Source organism: Molossus molossus, unplaced genomic scaffold, assembly GCF_014108415.1.
Source record: "Molossus molossus isolate mMolMol1 unplaced genomic scaffold, mMolMol1.p scaffold_m16_p_10, whole genome shotgun sequence".
Taxonomy (NCBI): Eukaryota; Metazoa; Chordata; class Mammalia; order Chiroptera; family Molossidae; genus Molossus; species Molossus molossus.
Window position 1 is genome coordinate 19,509,981 of NW_023425345.1, and position 25,769 is coordinate 19,535,749.

A 25,769-nucleotide genomic window follows, 5' to 3' on the forward strand; every position below is an offset into this window, starting at 1 on the left:
TGTCAGCATGTTTCAGTGTTGTCCTTATAAATAGTTATTTGTATATTTGTATACTTGAAGGCTAAGGCTAATTCTTACTTATCTTTAATTCCCTCTTCTAATACCCACTTTCATGCCCCGTCAGAGTGAAAATTTGCAAATTATCTGAGACTCTGACATTTAAGCGCTGCCTCGTTGTTGTAATGGTCAGTAATGTTTTCAGACTTAGCTGTAGAGCAGTGAATCAGCTGGCAGTGGAGCTGTTCTCTCCTACCAACCTTGCTATCAGTCAGTTACTCAGTTCAGATTTTAAAATGATGGAGGAAAGACGGTCCTGGCTCCTTCCTCTTAGAAATGATCTAAGAATAACAAGGAGGATAAGAAATATAAATTCTGCCTTTAGTGGTGAGTAAGGGCTACCATTCCTACCAGCAACATATAAAAGGTTTTAGTTTCTCCACATCTTCACCAGTAGTGATTTTTTTTCTTTCTGATTTTTGATTATAGCCATTCTGTGGGTGTGAGTGCTATCTCAATATGGCTTTAATTTGTATTTTTCTGATGACTAATTATGTTGAACATCTTTTTATACACTTATTGGCTATTGTTACATCTTCTTTAGTGAAATGTCTATTCATATCTTTTACCCATTTTTAACCGAGTTTTATTATAACTTTTTAAATGTATTCTGGCTATAGAATCATGATTTGCAAATCTTTTCTCCTCACCTGTGACTTATCTTTTATTTTCTTTATGGTATTTTTTGAAACATAACAGTTTTAAACTTATGAAGTTAATTTTATCAATTTTTTTCTTTCATGGATCATGATTTTGGCATTATACTTAAGAACTGTTAGCCTGCCCTGGCTGGTTTGGCTTAACAGTTAGAGCGTCGGCTTGTGGACCAAAGAGTTGTGGGTTAGATTCTGGTCAAGGGCATGTACCTCAGCTGTGCAAGTGTCATCCAGTCAATGTGTCCCTCTCACATAGATGTCTCTCTCTCTCTCTCTCTCCTTTTCCCTCCCTCCCTCCCACTCTATCTGAAGATAAATAGAAAAATATCCTCAGGTGAGGATTAAAAAAAAAAAAACTGTTAGTTTAAACCTAGGGTAGAAAGATTTTCTTTGATGTTTCCTTCTAGAAGTTTTATTGTTTTAGGTCTTAACATTTAAGTCTATGATAGATTTTAGTTAATTTTTATAAATGGTGTCAAGTAGAATACTAATTCATTTTTTTTGCTGGTAGATATCTACTTGTTCCAGCAATTTTCTTTTTTTTTTTTTTATCTTCTTTTTTTTTTTTTTTTTATCCTCACCCGAGGACATTTTTCCATTTTTTGTTCAGGTAGAGTGGGAGGGAGAGAGAGGAACAGAGAGAGAGAGAAACATCGATGTGAAAGGAACACATCGAGTGGCTGCCACCCTCACGACCGACCAGGGCCGGGGACAAACTGCAACCGAGGTACGTGCCCCTAGCGGGAACCGAACCCGGGTCTCTCAGGACCGCAGGCCGACGCTCTAACCGCTGAGCCAAACCGGCCAGGGCTGTTCCAGCAATTTTCAACTATTTGCTGAAAAACTATTCTTTCTTTCATTGAATTGCCTTGACAACTTTGTCAAAAATTCATTGACCATAAATATAAGGGTGTACTGCCCTGGCCGGTTTGGCTCAGCGGTTAGAGCATCGGCCTGCGGTCCAGAGAGACCCGGGTTCGGTTCCCGCTAAGGGCATGTACTTCGGTTGCAGTTTGTCCCCGGCCCTGGTTGGTCGTGCGGTGGCAGCCACTCGATGTGTCCCTTCACGTCGATGTTTCTCTCTCTCTCTTCCTCTCTCTCCCTCCCACTCTATCTGTACAAAAAATGGAAAAATCTCCTCGGGTGAAGATAAAAAATAAAAATAAAAAATAAGGGTGTACTTCTCTCAGTTTCTTCTCATTGATCTGCATGTCTGTTTCATGCTAGTTAGTACCCACCATTTCCCCCCAATGTTCACAGTCTCAGTTTCTAGAAAAGAGGCACATACTTCCTGGTTACCAACCCCAGTGCTGCCTCTGCATTGGCGGCACCCTTGAGCTCACTGACCACACCTGAGATCTGAGATACTTAATATTTAAATGTTAGGATTTTAAAGTTGGAAGTTTAACACTCATTTTACCGATAAGGAATGTCAGGTCCCTCATAGTTGTTTTTCTAAGTTAGAGTATTTTTGTCTCCTGCTATAACGGAAGCATGATATCTGCCTGGGAATTCTTTTTAACCCAGACCCTGCCAGAGCAGGATTCTGAAAAGGAAAAAAAAAATGTTCAGAGTACAGATGTAACAAAAGGCAAGTGATAAAAAGAGGAAAGGAAATATAGGGTAGATGCCAAAAATAAAGGATACCTGCTTGAAACTTTTGTATAGAGCTGGTATACATTTTATTTATTTAGTTAGTTAGTTTTATTTTATTTATTAATTTTTTATCCTCACTTGAGGCCATTTTTGCATTTATCTCAGATAGAGCAGGAGGGTGGGGGGAGAGAAACATCACTGTGAGAGAGACACATCGAGTGGTTGCACCCAAACAACCCCAACCAGGGCTGGGGACAAACTGCAACTGAGGTACGTGCCTTAGCGGGAACCGAACCTGGGACTCTCTGGTCCACAGGCTGACACTCTAACAGCTGAGCCAAACTGGCCAGGGTGCTAGTATACATTTTAGGTGGCTATATTAAACAAATGCTTTAGCATCTATTGTGTACCTGGTTTCTGTATAGATACTGCTACAACCACCTCTTGACCTTTAAGGGACCTTATTATCCTTTAAAAATGGAGAATGCAGAGTCAAGGCCTCAGTTCTTTCAATGGTTTAGGTTTGTCTTATTCATTTTTAATGCATTTCTTTTGACTTTTTAATTTAAAAATGATATATTTTATAAAATATTAAACTTTCTAACTACAGATAATATAGAGCAACCTACCTGGCCAGTGTAGCTCAGTGGACTGAGTGTTGTCCAGTGGACTTAGAGAGGTTCAGGTTCCATTCCCATTCAGGGCACATGCCTCAGTTGCAGGCTCAGTCCCCAGTAGGGGGCATGCAGGAGGCAGCTCATTGATGTTTCTCTCTCACATTGATGTTTCTATCTCTCTCTTTCTCTCTAAAAAATCAATTAAAAAATAAAAAGAAGCAACAAAAATATAAAGCAACCCATTATAATAGTTAGAAAAGCATTGATTTGCTACAATGTTTTTCAAAATAACAATTATCTATGTGTGTGAGTGTGTGTGAGAGAGTGTACATGTGTATGTATAGGCAGTCATGGTTATTAGTGAGTGTCTGATAACGTAGTCTGCGAGAGTAAGCTGTGCTTATGACTGCTTCCTGAGGAATGTTAGGTATGTGTAGTTTAAAAGGCCAATGATTTCCCCTGCTGATGTGGCTCTGGTGATTGGGCATCGTCCATGCACCGAAAGGTCTCTGGTTCGATTCCTAGTCAGGGCACTGGTTGGCTCCCTAGTCAGGGCGCATACCCAGGTTGTGTGTTTGATTCCTGCTCAGGGTGCTTACAAGAGTGTTTCTCACATCGATGTTTCTCTCTCCCTCTTTCTTCCTCTCTCTCTAAAATCAATAAATGAAAATTATTTTTAAAAATCACTAAAATGTAATTTTCAGAAGAGCTTCATTCATTGTTAAACTGCATCTATTTTTATATCTTGGTTCTGAAACTGAAATTCAGGAAGCTTGTAAAAACAACTTTTTTTTCCAGATAAGGAACTAAGATAGTCCTTTGACTCATCACAGTGATACTCAGGTAAACAGACGTGCTAGCTTGATTCATAATTTCTATGTAGAAAAAGAATACCACTTCACTACCATTATTTATTTATTTTTAAAATTTTTCATTTTATTTTTGTTACAGATATTTCTCACCATTATTTTTATTTATTTATTTATTTATTTATTTATTTATTTATTTATTTATGTAATCCTCACTGGAGGACATTTTCCATTTTTTGTTCAGATAGAGTAGGAGGGGGAAAGAGGAAGAGAGAGAGAGAGAGAAACATTGACGTGAAAGGGACACAATGAGTGGCTGCCACCCACACAACCCAACCAGGGCCGGGGACAAACTGCAATCAAGGTAGGTACCCTTAGTGCGAACCGAACCTGGGTCTCTCGACTGCAGGCCAGCACTCCAACCACTGAGCCAGACCAGCCAGGGCGGATCTAATGTTTCTTCAACAGAAGGATCAGTGTTTTCCTTTTTATTTATTTATTTATTTATTTTTGTTAATTGTCACCCAAGGATATTTTCCTATTGATTTTTAGATAGAATGGAAGTGGGGGGGAGACATATTGATTGGTTGCCTCTCACAGGACCCTGACAGGGGCCAGGGATTGAACCTGCAACCCAGTTATGCGCCCTTGACCAGGAATTGAACCTGCTACCCTTTTATCCTCGGGCCAACGCTCTAACTTCTGAGCCAAACCAGCCAGGGCAGCACATTTTCCTTTTAATGACCAGAGTCAAATTTTCACCTTACGTGTAATATCAAAAATGTTACAATTGCATATTTCTTGTTGACTTTCTTTTGCCCTTCACCGTGGAACTGCACCATGTAGGCCTTTCACTAGAATAGAAATGTGGAGAAATTCCTCCTTTTCTCAAATAATCAAGAGTCAAAGCCAGCTCTATTAGTTTTTACATGAAAACAAGTCTCTAAATCCCTAAATAGTTAGACCTCCTTCCCCCTCACAAAATGAACATTTTTTCTTTCTGCTAGTGTATTTAATTTACACACAAAGCAGTGCATATTTAAAGAATTTCATTTCAGCTCTTTATTTTTTAATTTGTTTTCTTGTTGTTGAAATTGATTGGGCCCTGGCCAGTTTGGCTCAGCGGTTAGAGCGTCTGCCTGCGGTCCAGAGAGACCCGGGTTCGGTTCCCGCTAAGGGCATGTACCTCGGTTGCAGTTTGTCCCCGGCCCTGGTCGGTCGTGCGGGAGGCAGCCACTCGATGTGTTCCTTTCACGTCGATGTTTCTCTCTCTATATATATTCCTCTCTCTCCCTCCCACTCTACCTGAACAAAAAATGGAAAAATGTCCTCGGGTGAGGATAAAAAAAAAAAAAAAAAGAAATTGATTGGGGTGACACTGGTTTCAGGTGCATCGTTTCCTTTAGAATAAAACTGACTTGAAAGAGCATATTTCTAAAAGGGATTTTAAGTCGGTTGAAGAGAGCCTGTGGCTGAAATGTTGGCATGTGCTTGGTAGAGACTGAAAAAGAGCTCTTCTCAGACTGCACTTAAACTGTTTGACTTTGTGGCTTTACTTAGGGTAAAGTGCTCTTAATACATTCCTGTTGGATATTCACTAATCTCGCATTGCTAGTGTGCACCCCAAGAAGAATGTTCATGTGATATCTGTGGGGGTCATTTCCCCTGCAGAAGGTGACTTTCTATTTTGAACCTCCGAGGACTGTGCTGCACCAAGGCTCGGGGGCTATGGTGGAAGAGGATTACCGATTTCTCTCAACTTCCCCCGTATCATGGTTTAATAACCTTGTCTAAGTCTGCGTTTGTCATTTGAGATATTATAGTGTCTGAAATGTGTTCTAATACAAAACCTGTAAGTATCAGAGCTGAATTTACATCTGACTAGCTCAGAGCTGCGCTTCATTATCCATTTATGAATTCATGCTTTCTTAATGCACTCTTATCCACAGGATGAAGATACTGGAATAAAAAGTAAAGTCCATTATATTGCCAAGGAGATCATGAACTCAGAGAAAGTGTAGGTATCTAGTTTGTAATTCAGAACACTATTTGTTTCTCCATTGACTCATTTAAAACATTTCTTTCATTGCTGTTTTTTACAGGTTTGTGGATGTGTTAAAACTTTTGCATATTGTAAGTATCTGCTAATATTTTCTTGACGTCTAAGACTGTCCTCTTTTATATCTTTTCCTAGTCACCAAAATTTTCAGCATAATTTAAATATACTTAAATTAATATGCACATACATGTATGTGCTTTGTAATACATGGTTATATTTTTTAAATTCACATAAATATGTGACTGTAGAAGTATTCTAAAATGTGTGTATCTCATATGTGTGATATATCCAGATGATTTCTGAAAAAAAAGAGGGCCTTTATATCTGTATCTCCAAAGTCTGCATACTTTCTATCTTCATGATCGTTTTTAAAGTGATAATATTACTTCCTGGATATTTGCAGAAATCTGCTATCAGTAGAATTTTATATTACCAATGTGCAAAGAATGTCGTGGTCAGTGTTCAGTTCTTTTCTTCTATCTGAATAAACTCATAGAAAGGGACTTAAAATAGACATTTTTACTACTAACTTTTTACAGTTCTATTTTCAGTTTTTATAATTGTCAACTTGAACAAACCTGTTGGGAAACAATTATATGTGTCTGGCTGCATATTCATTTTTCTAATGCACTCCTTTGTACCTGCAAGTTCTTACAAGTTTCATTCACCTTGGCAGCTAAAGTGCTTTTAGTATTACTTTATTCCAGTTGTGTTTTGGCAAGATATAAAAACTTAACAGAAGAAGGGGATAAGGTAGAGGAAACAATGAAAAAAAGAAGTTGAAGTGAAATTTCACTTAGATGGTATAATTATTAACATTATCTTAAACTTAATTACTGAGAAATTGTAGGCTCACAAACTATATATGAATTTATGTCTCTACAAAAAGTATTATTTTCAGTGTTCCTTTTAATAGGTACACATGAACATGAAAAGTAGATTTCACTTAAGGGTGATTCACATTCACCAAATGATTCCCTTATGCTCTATACTTGGTACAACAGAAGCATGGAGGCCTAATTCCGTGTAAAAAAGTCTCTTGCTTTGGAAACGTTTTCTAAAATACTTCTTAACAATACTCATTTGTTTTTTGTGAAATTATTTCCCTGTGACTAGTTTCTCACAGAACTCTTAACTCTATTGATAAGTTTCTTTTGTAATTCATTAAAAAAAAATTATAACAATATTTGGTCACCCAGACACATTTGTAGAGTTTCAAGCATATTGTCATTTCAAATAAACAACAACAAGCTTGATAAATAAATGGCTTTTCAAAGTCAACTCCATGTACATTTGCTGCTGTGACCTGACCTTCTATATTGTATAGACAATTATAGGGGAAAAGAAAAAGCTAAGCTGCTATTTTCTGGAAAACTCAGAACATGTTTGTAGAATGAACAAATTGTATGAATATTTTCTGATAGACATGTTTAAATAGGACCTCTCCAAGGAAATTTTAAGTATTTACAAGTTTATTGGTAGAGGCAAAAAGTGCTATGGAGTCAGAAAGTCTTGAGTTTGAGCTTCAGTGCACTATTTCAGCGCCTCTGGCATGGAACAGGTGGTGAGGATTTCGCTGTGAACAGCACAGAGTCCCTGCCGTCATGGTGCTGAGAGTCTAGTGTAGTGCTTCTCACACTGTTGTGGTGAGGGACTGGATTTTAAAATTTCCAATCCAGCAGTTAGAGTGTCGGTCCGTGGACCAAAGAGTTGTGGGTTCATTTCCGGTCAAGGGTATGTACCTTGGTTGCGGTTTGGTCCCTGGCCCTGATTGGGGTCATGCGGGGAGTCAACTAATTGATGTATCTCTCTCACATCGATGTTTCTCTCTCTCTCTTCCTCCCACTCTATCTGAAGATAAATGGAAAAATATCCTTGGGTGAGGATTTAAAAATAAATAAATTAATTAATTAATTAAATAAAATAAAATTTTCAATCCGTGGTGGACCAAAACTTTTGTAAAATACATTAAAAATGTCATGCCCATGTCAAATTGATATAAACATTTTTGATTCCTTATTCTCACTTTCTGACTGATACCTTTACAGACCAATAACAATTTGTAGACCATACTTTGAGAAGCGTTGGCTTAGTAGATTCTGTTTCTTACCAGTTATGTGGATTTTAGAAACTAGTTTAACCTTTTGGGTCTAGCTTTCCTCATTTGTAAAATGGGGATAAAATTACCCATCTCTCAGGTTGTGAGGAATCAGATGGAATAAGATATGTGAAAGAGCCTAGCATTGCACAAGGCATACGGTAAATTCTCAACTTGCCTTTCTATTATTGCCCTCTTCGTCATCTTCCCCTTTAAGAGCATCAGTGGATGGGAAGCATTCGTTCTATTGCCATGCAGTTGACTTTTTACATTTTCTAGTGTCTTTTTTTTCTGTACTAAAATTTCATTTTAATGAAGGAAGTTCTGATTCTATTAGGCAATGAAGCAATTAAAAGCTTTACCAGTTTATTTATTTGGTTATTTGAAAATATATGTTCTGTTCCTACCTCTATATTTTTGGAACAAATCATAAGCCCTGTAAAAATGGATAATCAGACCAATTTTCCATATAATTTCAAATCTTATCTGATAAATCTTTGGGCTTTTTCTTGCTGATGTTGAACAGAGTGAGTCATCCATAACCCACCTTAACTTGAACATTTTCAAAACCTCCTAAGCCTTTAATGTCAGGGTGAGGATAGATCATCTGCCTTCCTCATGTTAACATTCTGTCTGATGTGTGCAAATGAAAACTCAGCAGAACCCAATGCGAATGGATATCTTACTAACAGGACATTAGCCAGGTGTGAGCCATTATAGGAGGGGCTTGTTACCAGGATAATGTGGGTGAAGCTAAGAGTATCTTGTTTCATTCCAATATCCCTACCAAGCTATTAAAGCTTATATTTACTCCTCTACCAAAAGTACCCCACAATGGTTGCATAGGGACCCTTTAACCTGAGTACTGTTATCTGATTTCTTCTAAATGAATTATTTTCTGTTTTATGATAGAATATGACTGATTTAAAATATGTAAATGACATGCTTTAGACAATCCAGTGGGTATTTTTTGAAAATCAACCAGCTATCCATGTGGCTTGGGAGAAGCTGTTTTAGTTATACATAATTTCCTATCAGTAGCTTTTCATATTAGAATAGCATTAATGGATCTTTCTGTAATGACAGAAATGTTTAGTTATCTGCATTGTCCAATATGGCAGCCATATCTTAAAAAGTTTAATATATCATTGTAACTTACTAATGATTCTTTGTTTAAAATTTGCTAAATAATTAGGTGAACTAGCTCATAGAAAAAAAATTTTAAATCCAAACTAATGGATCTCATCATTTAAATCATTACATTGGGAGGTAATAGGCTTGGGTAGAGGGCACACCATTTAAACTATACTTAAGATTTTAAGAGCCAGTGTACTCAGTTGAGGGCTTTGATTCATTTACTTACGTTTGTGAAAAAATATGGCACCTTGCAGAGGCAGTGGCAAGACTTTACAATGTTTTACCATGAGCTCCTGGACCTTGATCTGGATTTTTTTTGTTTTTTAAACATCAAATGTGTGTATCATCTCTAAGTCAATACCCTGATGAGTCCAAAGAGAAAGGAGATTCCTAAAACTCAGGTTTTCTTTTTCATAATGGTAGTGCCATTCATATAGCTGCAAAAGCCAGAAAACTAGAACTTGTTCCTTTTTTTTTTTTTAATTGATTCTTAGGGAGGGAGGGAGAGAGAGATTACATGCCCTGACTAGGAATCAAACCTGAAACCTGCCAGTGCCTAGAATGACACTCCAACCAACCGAGCCACACTGGCTAGGCACAGACCTGCTGATTCTACTTTCTCTTTACTGTCACTAACTTATCTCTTAACTCAACAACCATCCCAGCCTTCTAATTGGGCTTCCTTTTTCCATTCTTGCCTCCCTTCCAATATGTTACTTATATGATTTTTTTCCATATAAAATTTTAAGTGATTTTCTTAAAATATATATTAGAGCATTTCACTCCCCTGCTTAAAATCCTTTAAGTGATTCCCATTGCATTAGCCCAAGCTACTTACCAAGGCCTGTGAATAGGACAGCCATATGTCCTTGTCTGCTTTTGACAGTCCTGGTTATTGTCTTGGCATAATATTATTAATAGAACTCCTTTGCACTGTCAAACATGGTCTGGTTTGGACAGTTAATTATGACCCAGCCTATAAGGTGCTGTGTGATTTGACCTCTGGTAATAAGATTAAACGTTGTAGGGGGTGGCATTCTCTTACTCCTTGACCATGTTCTGGCCTCCTTTCAGTTTCTAGTTTAGTGCTTAAGGTTGTTCCTGCTCAGAGCTTTTGCTAAGGCTGTTCCGAGAATGTTTGTTCTTCCTTCATTTTTATTGTAGCTAGTTCTTTCTCTATCCTTCCAGTCTGGGTTTAATGTGACCTCCTCAGAGAGCTCTTCTTTGACCATCCTTTTCTCTTTAACTCCCCTTGTTTGTCTTCTTTTTGGCAGTTAATATATTATTTGTATATTTGTTCATTTACTTGTTTATTTTTGGTTTCCTCTACTAAAATGTATACAAAGTGAGAATAGATATCATATATTTTTTTTCTTCTTTTTTTTTTTTGTTCAGGTAGAGTGGGAGGGAGAGAGAGGAACAGAGAGAGAGAGAGAAACATCGATATGAAAGGAACACATCGAGTGGCTGCCACCCACACGACCGACCAGGGCCGGGGACAAACTGCAACCGAGGTGCGCGCCCTTAGCGGGAACCGAACCCGGGTCTCTCAGGACCGCAGGCCGACGCTCTGACCGCTGAGCCAAACCGGCCAGGGTGATATCATATATTTTTCATACTACCATTGTTCTTCACGTGAAGGCTTTTTGTAAATATTTGTTGAATGAATGAATGTGACTAATTGGTTAGTGGTTAAGGATTCTGCCTCTGCCATATGTGCTCTTAAGACAAATTAGTGAAGCCCCCCCCCTTTTTTTCTTCTTCTTGAAAATGGGAATAAAATTAAATATGGTTGGTGTGATGATTAAATGAGATCCTGTAAAATAAATGGAAAGCAATTACTTTTGGCTGCAGGCTAAGTAGAGACCTTAATTATAAAGTACAGTCGTCCCTCATTTATTATGGTTAATCTGTTCCAGACTCTAGCAGTTGCACCTGGCGTTGAAGGATTCCTGGGGTGCTCGAATACATAGGCCTACAGTCCATACATACAGTAATTTCAATTTTAATTGTAATACAGGGGTGTATAATTGACTCAGACAACCGAGTGCACGCTGTATCATTTTCACTGTCTCGATCTACTATGTTTTTTTATCCTTACCCAAGGACATTTTTGCATTTATCTTCAGATAGAGCAGAAGGGAGAGAGGGAGGAAGAGAGAGAAACATCAATGTGAGAGAGACACATCGACTAGTTGCCACCAACACAACCCCAACCGGGGCCAGGGACAAACTGCAACCGAGGTACGTGCCCTTAGCGGGAACCAAATCTGGGACTCTCTGGTCCGCGGGCTGACGCTCTAACCGCTGAGCAAAACCGGCCAGGGTTCGATCAACATTTTTCTTTATTTTTTTATCCTCACTCGAGGACATTTTTCCATTTTTTGTTCAGATAGAGTAGGAGGGAGAGAGAGGAAGAGAGGGAGAAAGAGAAATATTGACATGAAAGGGACACATCGAGTGGCTGCCACCCGCACGACCAACCAGGGCTGGGGACAAACTGCAACTGAGGTACGTGCCCTTAGTGGGAACCGAACCTGGGTTTCTCTGGACTGCAGGCCGATGCTCTAACCGCTGAACCAAACTCTCCAGGGCTCGATCAACATTTTAATGAATATATTTGGAAAAATCGAGGTAGCCCTGGCTGGTTTGGCTCAGCAGTTGGAGCATCGGCCTGTGGACCAGAGCGTCCCGGGTTTGGTTCCCGCTAGGGGCATGTACCAAAAAAACAAAACAAAAAAAACCCAAAAATAAAACCGTGGTAGAGTGAAGCTGTGAAAGTCGAAGCACAAAGTGGCGAGGGACGACTGTACTCTGTTATTCAGAGCTTATTTATATATATTTAAATCCATACAATTTATTTTTGATGTTGTCAAATAAGCTTTTAATCAAATTAATGAAAATAGACCATGTTCACGAAATATAATCTACTAGGTTTCTTTTTTTAAAATATTTTTAGAAAGAGAGAGGAAGGGGAGAGAGAGAAATAGATTTGTTGTTCCACTTATTTTATGCATTTATTGGTTGATTCTTATATGTGCCCTGACTGAGGATTAAACCCACAACCTTGGCATATCGGGACTATGCTCTAACTGACTGAGCCCTGGCCAGGGCTCTACTAGGTTTCTTTCTCCATTAGAAAGTAAGCTGTATGGAGGCAGGGAGTTTTATTTGTTTTGTTTATTGTTATCCCAGTAAATTAACATGTTGAAAGAATGATAGAAAACGGATGAATAATACTTGGTTTGGTAAAACTAATGATATTCATTTTCCCCTTTTGTGGCAGATATCCAATCTAGAGGTTGCTGTTATATTGTATATAAATGAACATTTTAGAGACAAAACACCTTAGACATCTAATATAATTAAGTCCAAATGTACAATGTTTTTGTTATCTTATTTGCTTTCTTGTGGGAGACTGATTTAATAAGCATTTCTGTAAATCTGTTTCATAAATGTCAAAATTGCCTGATTTAAAAAATCTTTTTTTTTTTATCCTCACCTGAGGATACTTTTGCATCTATCTGCAGATAGAGTGGGAGGGAGAGGGAGGATGAGAGAGAGACACATGACTGATTGCCACCCACACAACCCCAGCCAGGGCCGGAGACAAACTGCAACCAAGGTACGTGCCCTTAGCAGAAACAGAACCCGGGTCTCTCTGGTCTGCAGGCTGACGCTCCAACGGCTGAGCCAAACTGGCCAGGGCTTAAAAAAAATCTTTTTAAAGGGAATGATCAGAGAGACTTTGAGGTCTTTTGGACAACGATGGATTGGTTAAGTAATAGTTAAGTGGTACTAGTAATGAAGCATCTGTGACACTAATTTCTTAAGTTGGAGGTATATATTACTTTGAAAATCTGAGAGTCTCTCAATAAGTCCAAAGAGTTAGAGCAAAGCTTCTTAGACATCCAGATGTGTATTATAAGTAAACAGAATATATCTTTTTTTAAAATGCATTATAAAAAGAATAATAGAAGGCTCCCTCATAGAAGCCTGTAGTTTTTCCCATCGTAAAATCATCCTGTTCTATTGAATATACCCTATTTTTTGAGTCTTGTGAACCATTTAATTATTACTTACTCTTTAGTTGTAAAAAGTCATCCTTAAGTGTCTACTGACATGGGTTGAACCCTTCACTTTTGAGCAGCCTCCTTTGTGTGAGGACTGTTCTCCACTGAATGAAGTTCATTGTTAAGAGCACCTTTGTCTTGCTGCGGAGATTTTTGTTTCCCCACCTTGTTTGTATTTCCTTCACTTTATAGGCCTCTGTTTCAGAGCTTTCTTTCCCAGCTTCCAGGAACTAGCAGATCATAAATGATGTTCATGTGTTCATTTAAATTAACCAAACCTCCTTTCATTAAATAAATGGCCTTCTATTGAAGTACTCTCTATGTGCTTTTCAACATGCTATGTTATATAAATTATTTTAATCCTCATAACCTTATAAAATTGATATTATTCTTTATTTTTTTAAATGAAGAAAGTAAGCTATCTGCCAAAAGTAATCCATTACTAAATGGGCAAAGCCAGACTTTAACTCTGGTCTCTCTCAGCCCTTGTATTTAATGGATTATTCAGAATTGATTAAAAATTGTTTCCTGAAATCTCTACCATGCTGGATAGGGTATAAGTATATCTCTCAGCCTAGTAGCTTGTTTTCAGAATTCTTTCAGTTGGCCCAGGAAACCAGAGAAATTCTAGTTTTTCATCTTTTAAAGATGAGAATGAAGGTAGATATTGGTCTTTTAGGATATATTAAGATGATGACTTGTTCATGTTATTAAGGGGGTTGGAGACTTGAAATGAAGGATCGTTTTCAGACATGTTTTATAGTTTTGTGTTGATAATTATGCACAATATCACTAGGCCTGAACATATAGAGAGGTAGAAATGCTTTCATTGGGCAAATATTTTTATTTTAAAACAAAGTGGAATTGTTAATATGGGGACTTTCCTCCTCTGTTTTTATTTCGTATTTTTACACTCATTTCTGCATATTTATCAAAGCTGTTTGACCCCAGCAGCTGCTTTGCTTTTGCTTAATATGAAGTGATTTTTAATGCTCTTCATGAAGGCAGGGAGCCCTGCAGAGCTCTCTGTCTGTCCACATGTCCATTTGGTCTTTGTAATTCATTGTGTTATAGCAGTGGTTAAGCAATGCCCTAAGGTCAGGAAGCACAGTCAGGACAGCTGGTAATTAAGTCACTACTTCTCTTTGACACTGGAGATGTAAAGCCTGACCCAAGGAACAAGGCCATCTGTTTTGTGCTTCATTGCCTTAGATGTTCATACTTGATTTTATTTGCACTGATTTTTGCTTAGGTCTTACCCAAGTGACCAGAGCTGGTAAAGCTAGTGTGTTCATATTTCAAAGGAACTGAGGGTTTTTTTGTTTTTTTTAAGTTTTAAAAGAACTGTTCTAGTTCTTATTTGTAGGTTTTCTGGGGATTATTAAAAAAATATTATGATATGCTTTATAATTCAGAAGCCTATTTCTGTTTCTAAAAATTCCAAATTGAGCAAGCATTTGGTTATTGTGCCCAGAAACTAGAGTAGGTGGTTTGGTGGGTTTTGTGTTAGCATAGACTGAAGTTACATAGTTGACATCAGTAAACTATGTTGTCTGTCTAACAGTTTCACACTCTTAGCTCCCAGCACCCCTTTAATTTTAATTACCCAGTCTATTCAGTGTGATAAAGTATATTCTGGATCTAATTTTTGAAGTGCCAGCCCTGTGGTCTTGCATCCTCACTGATTTAGTCAAGGAGGTGTTGGCGAATTTAGATTCTTCTGCCCCAAAATAGCTTCACTTCTGGATCCTAAGTCTCATCACACTTTCCTAAATTATCTTGGATGTTAGCATTTAGAAAAATAACCACACATGTTGTAATCACCCGTTTTATTTTTATTTAAAAAAAGATGTTTCCTCCTTTCAGTGGTACTATTCTAGAAATGGCCGAGGTTCATGAAGAGCTGATAAGTTAAAAATTCTACGTGTCGTTCCTGTGTGAGCATCTCGCACCGAGACCGTAACATGTTACTTTCAGGGTATGGTGACCCAAGAGATGAGGAAATGAGATTGGGGCCAGGGCTGCTGTGTGTAGTTATGAAGGCCATGATTTTCGAGTAAGGACTTTGGTGTGAGTTGGATTGGCCTGGAGTGAGGGGTGCCGTACCCTTTTCCATTTTCAAAAAGGCACCTTGAAGACCATTGATAGCCCTGGTAGTACTTGCTTAGAATATCTAACTTTCTGAGTCTTAGGGATAATTTCTAATAGCTGGATATAAATTCCCTAAATCCCTATAGTTTTTATTAAATGTTCTTCTTTTGCTCTTTTAATTGTTAATTTTCTGTTTTATTCTTACATGCTACTCATAAATTTTAAAAAATATATTATGGGCCATTAGTTCATCCAGAGCTGCCTGCACCATCCACTGTCATAGTGGGAAAAGGCACGTTTCGCCTGGTAATGTGACAGGGGCCTCCAACAGAGGCAGCCGTCACTGGTCAGCCCAGTGTGGAGTTGGCTGGTCTCTGTTAAATGTGTCTTAAATAAACAAGTTTCCTTTTTGGCAATGGTGGCAGACGTGTGGAATGCAGAGTCTGGCGAAAGCTGTGTCAAACAGGGCCCTTAATCTACTTAGCAGCTCATGTCTACTATCACTGTCGTGACTGAGGAAATACCTTCCAACTGGAAAATAAAAGTCATCCTGCTGCCAAGGGACAAACATATTCATCATTTATTCTACTAGCAAAAAGGCCAGTGCTTATTGCTTTGCTGAACAAGGAACTCGTGTCTAAATTATATTAATTGTTAAACTGGTTAAAAAAATAACTATACAAGGTGTTTAACTGTTGTGCTTTGAATACATTTACAATTGAGGAAGATATTCGTGATATATAGATATATTTTATTCTGCATGATGGAAAAATCTAATGCCTTTCAAAAGTGTTAAGTAGTCTTATTTTTTCATAGTAAATGTGAGTGCTGATAGAAGCAAGCTGTTAGGAGGTGGAATTTGGCCAATACCCATTTCATTTCTGGAGCTGTTGTGTGTGGTTTTCTGAATTGGAGTTTATACAACTTACGAATTCTTATTTTGTATTACAGTAATTAGTTGTAAAAGTAGTTCTTTAACTACTTGTGTAAGTAGATGGTTCCTTTGGGCTAATATGACTATTGGGCAGATAAAGATGTCTCAGGTACTAAGGTAGAAGTTAAGGGGTGTTTTTTGTGTGTGCGTTTTTTTTTTTTTTAACATTTGTTGAGCAAAAGAGGATGTGACTTGTGTGAAATAGCCATACCTTAGGACAGGGATCCTTTTGTGTACTTTTAATACATAGGAGGTTTTTGTCCTTCACAAGAAGCAGAAGAAATACTTATGGTTATATTTGTATGTTGGAGGCAGGTGTTAAAAGGCTCAGGGGAGAAATCAGTATCTTTTTTGTTTATTTGATTTGCCCAGTGAATCCCTGAAGGGAAAGCAGTTGGAAATAAAGATAAGGGAAGGTAAAGCCTGATAGAGAGTCTGTTTTACTAACCATTACTTTAGGGTTTTAATTAAACCTATTGTTTCTAAGAGGAACAATATTTGTTTTTGAATCCTCAGGATTGTGGAACAGATTCCACTATTGTTTTACTTATATCTTGTGGCCTGCCCTCCCAGGATAGTGAAATCTAGACAAATACCAGTCTCTTACCCCACCCTTTCCAAATCCTTGACATGATAGGGTGGGGTGGGATGGGGTGGACCCGTCTTAAAATAGGGTATACATAGTTTGTATGGAAAAATTGACGAAAAAGAATATGTGAGTTTTTTTTTAAGTGTAAATCTTGGTTAATTATTGGGAAGCTTGAATAGAGGGAAGGGAGAGTTGAAGGCCCACAGTTAAAATGTTCTGTTGATTCTGTGTACCAAATACATTGTAGAAAGCTTTAGGTGCAATGTCTAATGAAAGTTTAACCACCCATGTAACAGGTAAGAGGGAGAAATGGGGGAAAGAGGTGAAAAGGTAAAAAGAAAAAGAATATGGTACACTTACGAGCAACACCAGAAAATGGCTTACTATTGTCTAGTAATTTGTTATTCCCGCCAAAAAAAATCTTTCAAAGAGGAAAAACAACCTTAATTTGGATGTAAACTGTATATATACTGAAACTAAACAATAGACAGCAAAGCCAGACTTCAAATTCTAAAGCTTATCTGCTAGGTAATATATAATTAATACCTAGGTGAAGTACTAAATTTAACAAATCATTTATTATCCTAAATGTGACAGAATTTAGAAGGTAAAAAAAAAAGATTGTCCCAAGGCCCCTCTCAGAAATTTTCCTCTGTATCTCAGTAGCTAAATTAGATAGGTACATGGTCATCCCTAGCTGAAAAGGAGTCTGAAGAGAAAGCATTTTTTTAAAAATATGTTTTTATTGATTTCAGAAAGAGAGAAAAACATTAATGAGAGAGAAACATCCATTGGCTGCCTGCTACACGCCCCCCACTGGCAACCGAACCTGCAACCCGGACATGTGCCCTGGCAAGAGTTGAACTGGTATTCTCTTGGTGCATGGGATGACGCTCCACCAACTGAGCCACACTTTTTTTTCTGCTGGGCATATTGTCCTTCCTTCCCTGAAAAACAAAAACAAAAGCAACCCAGAAAGAACATAACATTACATTCATTGTTAAGAGACTGTCACTGATTTTCTTCAGAAACTTTTCTTTTCTGCTTCAACCATACTTAGATTTCCCTCTTATATACTGTTCTGGACAGTTTGTGTTTTAAGCAGTGAATGAAAAATATCCAATAAAATTAAACCTTTCTGCAAGAAAATCATTTTGTTCAAATGACTTTGGTACAGATGAAATGAGTTGTCATTTGACTTTATTTTTAATTATGAAAAATATGAGGAAAATGAAGCTAGCTCAAAAAAAAAACCACAGTAAATCAGGAGTGAGGGCTTAGTTCCAGTATTCTCTGATTACCCAGAATATGCCACCCTCCACATATCTCATCTAGAACGTTCCAGTTGTTGGGAAATGATTACTGAAAGTAGACAAAGGGATTCTTTCAGAATATAATTAAGATTTCCTGAGGGCTTTTAAAATAAATAGATTGTGTTCATGTTGCAGTATTGGAATACTTTTAGGTTACTTAGAGTTGCAATACAATTTCTAGACATGCTCTTATTATAATTTCTAAGTTTGGAGAGCAAACCAAAAGATTTAAGAGCAGTATCACACAGTCTGCTTTAAAACCAAATTATCTACCCAGTCACTTTGTGTTTGTTTTTTTTAAAGTTTTGGTCTGGCCTGTATGGCTCAGTGATTGAACATCAACCCATGCACCAAGAGGTTGCCTGTTCGATTCTGGGTCAGGGCACATGCCTGGATTTTGGGCTTGGTAGGGGGTGCATACAGGAGGCAGCTGGTTGATGTTTCTACCTCTCCCTTCCCTTCCTCTCTCTCTAAAAATCAATAAAAACATATTTAAAAAAAAAAGGTTTGTCTAGGTAAGTAGGATAGAAGGAAGTGAGTACTTCTCAACTTGGAATTCTATAAGGGGAACACAGTTTTTGCAGTTTATGTTGTTATAGGGTATACAGTGACGAGGGAAATAAGATTTTTTAAATCAAGTTATATGTGTATGTATATTGTTTTTCTCTTGTGAACTGTAATAGGATTTCCGGGATGCTGTAGCCCATGCTTCCAGACAACTTGGGAAACCAGTGATTGAGGACCGGATCCTAAATCAGATCCTGTACTACTTGCCTCAGCTGTACGAGCTCAACCGGGATCTCCTGAAGGAACTGGAGGAGAGAATGCTGAACTGGTAAAAATGGACTGACTAGCTTTCCTAGGGTTTCCAATTTTAGATGAAGCCATAAGCAAGAAGGGCCCATAATCAGCCAATTTAACTTTTTATAGGTGACTTTTGATAATCAAGATTTTGAGATTGAGGGAGTTTAGTTGATATTTTCACACTGGAAAACAGGTGTTTTTTTGTGTTTTTTTTTTATTCTCACCCGAGGACATTTTTCCATTTTTTGTTCAGGTAGAGTGGGAGGGAGAGAGAGAGAGAAACATCGATGTGAAGGGACACATCGAGTGGCAACCCACACGACCAACCAGGGCCGGGGACAAACTGCAACCGAGGTACATGCCCTTAGTGGGAACCGAACCTGGGTCTCTCCGGACCGCAGGCCGACGCTCCAACCACTGAGCCAAACTGGCCAGGGCTGGAAAACAGTTTTTAATGTTATCTATCTTTCCTGGAGCTTCAAGTCATGAAACTCCCTTTGCATTTTGGAAAAGAGGCCATTCACTGAGGTACATTGGTGATTTGTGTGGTTGGTTTAGAAAATTTACATGTGTCTGACAGCACTGTAGATGCTATAGATTTCAGAACAGGTAAAGGATACCAAAAAGCCAACAGCTTCCATTGGGTGTAGACAGTAAGTAAAAACTTTGGTGACCGATTTGGAAATATGTAGAAAGTTTGGCCTAAGGGATTGAATTTATTGTTGAAGTCCATAGAGAACTCAAGATAATTTGAATAACAAAACAGTATCACATAACTTTCATGATCACAATTTCCCTCTAAACTCTTTTTATATAGAATCCAGAAAAACACCACACCGCTACCTGTTTTGGAAATATGCCTCTGCTTGTTGGGAAAATATGCTAGATAAGCAATTAATACTTAGCTGCAGCTTAAGTATAAAGTAATGCAGAGTTAAGGACTGAGGAATGACTAAAAGGTAGTTTTAAAGTCATGTTTGAAAGAAAATTTATTTAAAGAGCTCCTGTACATACTTCATTCTTACAAAATTTATCTTAAAAATAATCTGATATGATTTAAGATATGCCTCTTTATACAAGCATATGGAGGCTTAAATATCTTTTTTTGCTTGTACTAAAGTTTTCCCAAGTTTAGATCTTTAGATGTTCTGTGTTAAAATATTAAGCATTTCTAAGAGACAGACTAACTTAAGAGACAATTAGAATAACAATTATGGCAAAAGCTATATTTATTACCAACAAAATTTTTCTAATCCTTGGATAAGATATTTTCTGCTTATTGAAATATTTTTGTTTTAGGGTTTTCTGAATCAAGATATATTCTTTGGTGTTAGTAGACTTTTGAAATAACATTTATTTTTATTTTTTTATTTTTTTTTTTTTTTTATCCTCACCCGAGGATATTTTTCCATTTTTTGTACAGATAGAGTGGGAGGGAGAGAGAGGAAGAGAGAGAGAGTGAGAGAAACATCGACGTGAAGGGACACATCAAGTGGCTGCCACCCGCACGACCAACCAGGGCCGGGGACAAACTGCAACCAAAGTACGTGCCCTTAGCGGGAACCGAACCCGGGTCTCTCCGGACCGCAGGCCGACGCTCTAACCGCTGAGCCAAACCGGCCAGGGCACATTTATTTTTATATTGGTTTTTTTTTTTTGAAAAAAATTTTTTTTTACTTTTTCGTCACCATTTATCCTCTCTCTGCCCTCTTCCACCTCCATCCACTCCCCTCCTCCCTCAGTCGCCGCAGTTGTCCATGGCTGTGAGTTCTCGCTCTCTTTTTTTCTTTTTTGCTCAATCCCTCCACGACTCTCCACCACACCCCTACCACCAGAGTTGTCTGCCTGCTCTTTATCTATGAGTCTGTCTCTATTTTGCATGGTAGTTCAGTTTGTTCATTAAATTACACATATGAGTGAAATCATATGGTACTTGTCTGACTAGCTTATTTCACTTTTTTCTCCATCTATTGCTATGATCATGTGGTTTTTATACTTCAATTTGTTTATGGGGTATATCACATTTATTGTTCTGCAGATATTGTACCAATCTTACATCCCTGGAATAAATCCCACTTGATCATGATGTATGATGTTTTTAATGTATTGCTGAGTTTGGTTTGCTAATATTTTGTTGAGAATTTTAGCATCTGTGTTCATCAGAGATATTGACCTATAATTTGTTTTTTTTTCATGTCCTTATCTGGTTTTGGAATTAGGATAATGGTGGCCTTGTAAGATGATTTTGGGAGTATTCCCTCCTCTTGAATTTTTTGGAATAGTTTGAGAAGGATAGGTGTTAGCTCTTCCTTGAATATTTGGTGAAATTTACCTATAGATCTATCTGGTCTGGAGCTTTTGTTTCTTGGGTTTTGTTTCTTTTATTACTGCTTCAATTTCACTAGTTGTGATCTGTCTATTCAGATTCTCTGATTCTTCCTGATTTAGTTTGGAAGATTGTATATTTCTAGGAATTTATCCACTTCTTCTAGATTGCCCAATTTGTTGGTATTTAGTTCACAGTATTTTCTTACAATGTTTTGTACTTCTTTAGTGTCAGTTGACACTTCTCCCCTTTCATTTCTGTTTAAATCCTCACCCGAGGACACTTTTGCATTCATCTTCAGATAGAGCGGGAGGGAGAGAAGGAAGAAAAGAGAGAGAAACATCGATGAAAGAGAGACACATTGACTGGTTGCCACTCACACAACCCCAACTGGGGCTGGGGACAAACTGCAACCGAGGTATGTGCCCTTAGCGGAAACCGAACCCAGGTCTCTCTGGACCGCAGGCTGATGCTCTAACTGCTGAGCCAAACTGGCCAAGGTTCTCTTTTTTCTTGATGAATCTGGTTAAAGATTTATCAGTCTTATCTTTTCAAAGAACCAGCTCTTGGTTTCATTGATCTTTTGGGTTGTTTGTTTAGACTTTATTTCATTTATTTCAATTCTGATCTTTATTATTTTCTTTCTACTACTCACTTTGGGCTTTTAAGCCTGTACTGGTATGAAATCACCTTCTTAGGACTACTTACCCTGTGTCCTACAGATTTTGGGTTGTTGTGTTCTCATTTTCATTTGTTTCAAGGTATCTTCTGATTTCTTCTTTGGTCCTATTGTTAACCCATTCATTATTTAGTAACGTGGATGTTATTTAGCATCCATGTTTTGTTTTTCAGTTTCTTCTTGTGATTGATTTTCAAGTTTCATAGCTTTATCTTCGGAAAAGATACTTGACATGATTTTTTTTTTTATCCTCACCTGAGGACATTTTTCCATTTTTTGTTCAGATAGAGTAGGAGGGAGAGGAGAGAGAGAGAGAGAGAGAGAGAGAGAGAGAGAGAGAGAGAGAGAGAAACATCGACGTGAAAGGGACACATAGAGTGGCTGCCATCCGCATGACCAATCAGGGCTGGGGACAAACTGCAACCGAGGTACGTGCCCTTAGCGGGAACCGACCACACGCCGACACTCTAATCACTGAGCCAAACTGGCCAGGGCGCTTGACATGATTTCAAATCTTATTAAATTGATTGAGACTTGTTTTGTGTCCTAATTTGAGTTCTATCCTTGATATATTAGCTTTTAATAACAATTGATAAAATATTTAATTTCTGCATTCAACAAGTTTTGAATACATACTGTGTGCTAGTTAGCATTATAAGCCTGCTAGGCATAGCACAGCACACAAAACATACAAGCCTCTTGCTCTCATGGAGCAATATTTTAGTGGGGGAAGCACCAGGCAAACATACCAAAAATATATTAGATAGAAGCAGTTTATGATCTGCATGTATGTAAAAATAGAATCATGTGTTAGTGTGTGAAGATGAGTGGCCAAGGAAGGCTCTCTAAGAAGGCAGAGCATTGAAACTGACATCTAAACAAAAAGGAGGAGCCAGCCTAGGTTCCATTCTTCCAGGCATGTGGAACCATTAGAAAAGTTTTGATTTTTTTTCTTGGTACGTGCCCCTAGTGGGAACCGAACCCAGAACTCTCTGGTCTGCAGGCTGACGCTCCAACCGCTGAGCCAAACCGGCCAGGGCTAGAAAAGTTTTTGAAAGTGGTTATGGACTTTCTTTGTCAGAAGAATATGAAGAAGGTCAGTGTGTTTGGAGAATAATGAGAAGGAGGAAGAAAAAAAGTAAGATGGGTCAGAAAAGTAGGAGCAGTGGCACCTGTGGGGCTTTGTAAGCCCAGAGAAGGAGTTTATTTTTTTTGCTAAGAGCCAAGGGGGCCATTGGAAGTCACATGATGTTGATACATGATTTTAGAGTCTCTAGATGCACAGAAGAATGAGGTGGTAGAAGCAGGGAGACCATCTTGCTGGCAGAGTCCAGGCAAGATGTGGTGGTGGCATTGGAAATGGTGAGGAGCAGGTAGGCATTTGGGGGTGTGTAGCACAGAAAGAGAAAAGAGAGAAGCTGATAGCTTGAATATGGGACTCTGCTCATTGGATATGTTTTGCATACATTAATGACTATTATTTTTGTATATCTCTTCTCTATCTTTAGGACGGAACAACAGAGAATTGCTGATATCTTTGTAAAGAAGGGGCCATATCTAAAAATGTACTCCACGTACATCAAAGAATTTGATAAGAATATAGCTTTGCTGGACGAGCAGTGCAAGAAAAACCCAGGTTTTGCTTCTGTTGTTCGAGAATTTGAGGTATTTTTGCTACCATCTAATGTTGAACTTTTGTTTGTTTGCTTGCTTTTAGAGTTTTAATAGTTTGTAGTCACTGAAAATAAATCCTGCAAACAAAAAGATATTAAAATATAATCCCGTCAAAATCAAAGAGGGAGTTGAACAAATTAAACAGTGAGAATTCAAATAGTGTCTGCAAGATTTAATTTTGTAAATCTGTGATTGTGCATTGGAATATTTTAATGTCTCTTTTGTGTGTGTGTGGTAAAATACACATAAAATGTAACTTAACAATCTTAACCATTTTTAAGTGTACATGTGGTAGAGTTAAGTACATTTACTTTGTTATTCAGCCAACCTCCAGAACTGTTTTCATCATGAAAAACTGAAGCTATACCCATTGAACAACTAACTCCCCATTCTCTGCTTCCCTTAGCCCCTGGCATCCACCATTCTACTTTCTGTCTCTATGAGTTTGACTACTCTGCGGAACATGTCTTATTTTTAACTCAGCTTTCCCTTTATTCTTCTAACAGATCTATAATCGTGGATGGGAAATAGTTTGTTTTTCTTTTCCTTTTTTTTTTTAGTTCAGATAGAGTGGGAAGGAGACAGACAGAGAGAAACATCGATGTGAAAGGGACACACAGAGTGGTTGCCACCCACACAACCCAACCGAGGTATGTGCCCTTAGCGGGAATCGAACCCGGTCTCTCCGGACCACAGGCCGATTCTCCAACCGTTGAACCAAATCGGCCAGGGCTAGTTTGTTTTTCTTTAGACAAATAAATAGCACAGTTTTAGTGGCAATGTTAAGAAAAATGAATAATATGTTTATTGCCAGAGCTTTGTGTTTTGTCTCAAAGCTATGAAAATACAAGCCTGATTTGATTTGTCATAAAATAATATAATGCATTTTTTTTTCACTTTTTTTTCCTTTATTGATTTTAGAGAGAGGAAGGGAGAGGGAGACAGAGATAGAAACATTGATGAGAGAGAACATCGATTGACCACCTCCTGCATGCCCTTACTGGGGGTCGGGCCCACAACCCGGACATGTTCCCTGACCGGGAATCAAACTGGCGACCTCTGGGTACATGGGTTGACAGTAAACCACTGAACCACTCTGGCTGGGCTATAATGTATCTTTTTAAAAAATTAATTTTTAAATAAAATTATACGTAAGTCTCCTACCCCAATTTTGGGTAAAATTACTATGTATTTTAGTGATTATTTCTCTGTTTTGTAGTGAATTCCAGACATACAAAACTAGAAAAGTTTTAGATGTGTTAAGATATTGCTGATTTCACCCTGGGTGGGTGGCTCACTCAATTGGTTGGAATTTAGCCCCAATACACCAACGTTGTACATTTGATCCCCAGCCAGGGCACATTGAAAATTAACCAATGGAGATGCATTGATAAGTGGAACAAGAGATATCTTTCTCTCTCTCTCTCTTCCTCTCTCTATGTAAATCTATCTATCTCTCTCTATATATATATCTGGAGCTCCTCGGGGGAAAAAAAGATAATGCTGATTTCTAATTTATATAGTAATTAAGAGAATAACCAGATCACACATTAATTTTTAGTCTGTAAAATGGTTACCAAAAACAGTTTGCCAGAAAGCAATTGACATGAAAACCAACCACCCCCTTTTCTTTCTCACTTCTAATTTACTTTGCAGGTTTCAAACAGCATTGTAAGACAATGTGATTTTTTAAAAACTAAGGCCCTGTAGAAGTACATTAAATTTATTTTAAATTAATACCATGTGTCTTTTGAAAAAAAGAAATAATTAAACTTTAAAATTGTTTGTAGTCTTTTTTTTTTTTTTTCTTTTTTTTACCTCTCTGCTAATGTCTTCATGCTATTAAGAACAGAAGTGTGATGTACATTGTTATGGAACTGATAACTGACCCAGGTTTTCATCAGGTCCAGCGAGTTGTTATGTTGTCTTGGCAGCAAAAGAAAGCATAACGCAGGCGAAAGTTAGCTGTCTTGATTAATGATGCTTGCCTGATAGATGCTTTCTTAACATGCATTATCATTATAATTTCATAATTATTTTGTGTACCAGTTCCTGGAGGTGCATATTTAGAAAAAGATAAAACAGTCTCAACATATCTGAAAAAACTTCCCCACTTACCTAACTGTATAAGAAGCCCAGGACTCCCCTGGCCAGTTTGGCGCAGCGGTTAGAGCATTGGCCTGCGGTCCAGAGAGACCCTGGTTCGGTTCCCACTAAGGGCATGTACCTCGGTTGCAGTTTGTCCCCGGCCCTCGTT

At 38.0% G+C, this 25,769-nt stretch overlaps 1 protein-coding gene across 2 annotated transcripts in view; it reads left to right on the forward strand.

Annotated features, from left to right (window-relative positions):
* FGD6 (FYVE, RhoGEF and PH domain containing 6) overlaps positions 1 to 25,769 on the forward strand; it is a 123,973-nt gene that overhangs the window by 58,299 nt on the left and 39,905 nt on the right. For both annotated transcript variants that reach the window (XM_036250974.1, XM_036250975.1), the window contains 4 exons: positions 5,685 to 5,752; positions 5,838 to 5,868; positions 18,713 to 18,864; positions 23,347 to 23,503. In XM_036250974.1, the coding sequence (XP_036106867.1) occupies positions 5,685 to 5,752; positions 5,838 to 5,868; positions 18,713 to 18,864; positions 23,347 to 23,503 (408 nt within the window). The remainder of the gene's footprint in view (positions 1 to 5,684; positions 5,753 to 5,837; positions 5,869 to 18,712; positions 18,865 to 23,346; positions 23,504 to 25,769) is intronic.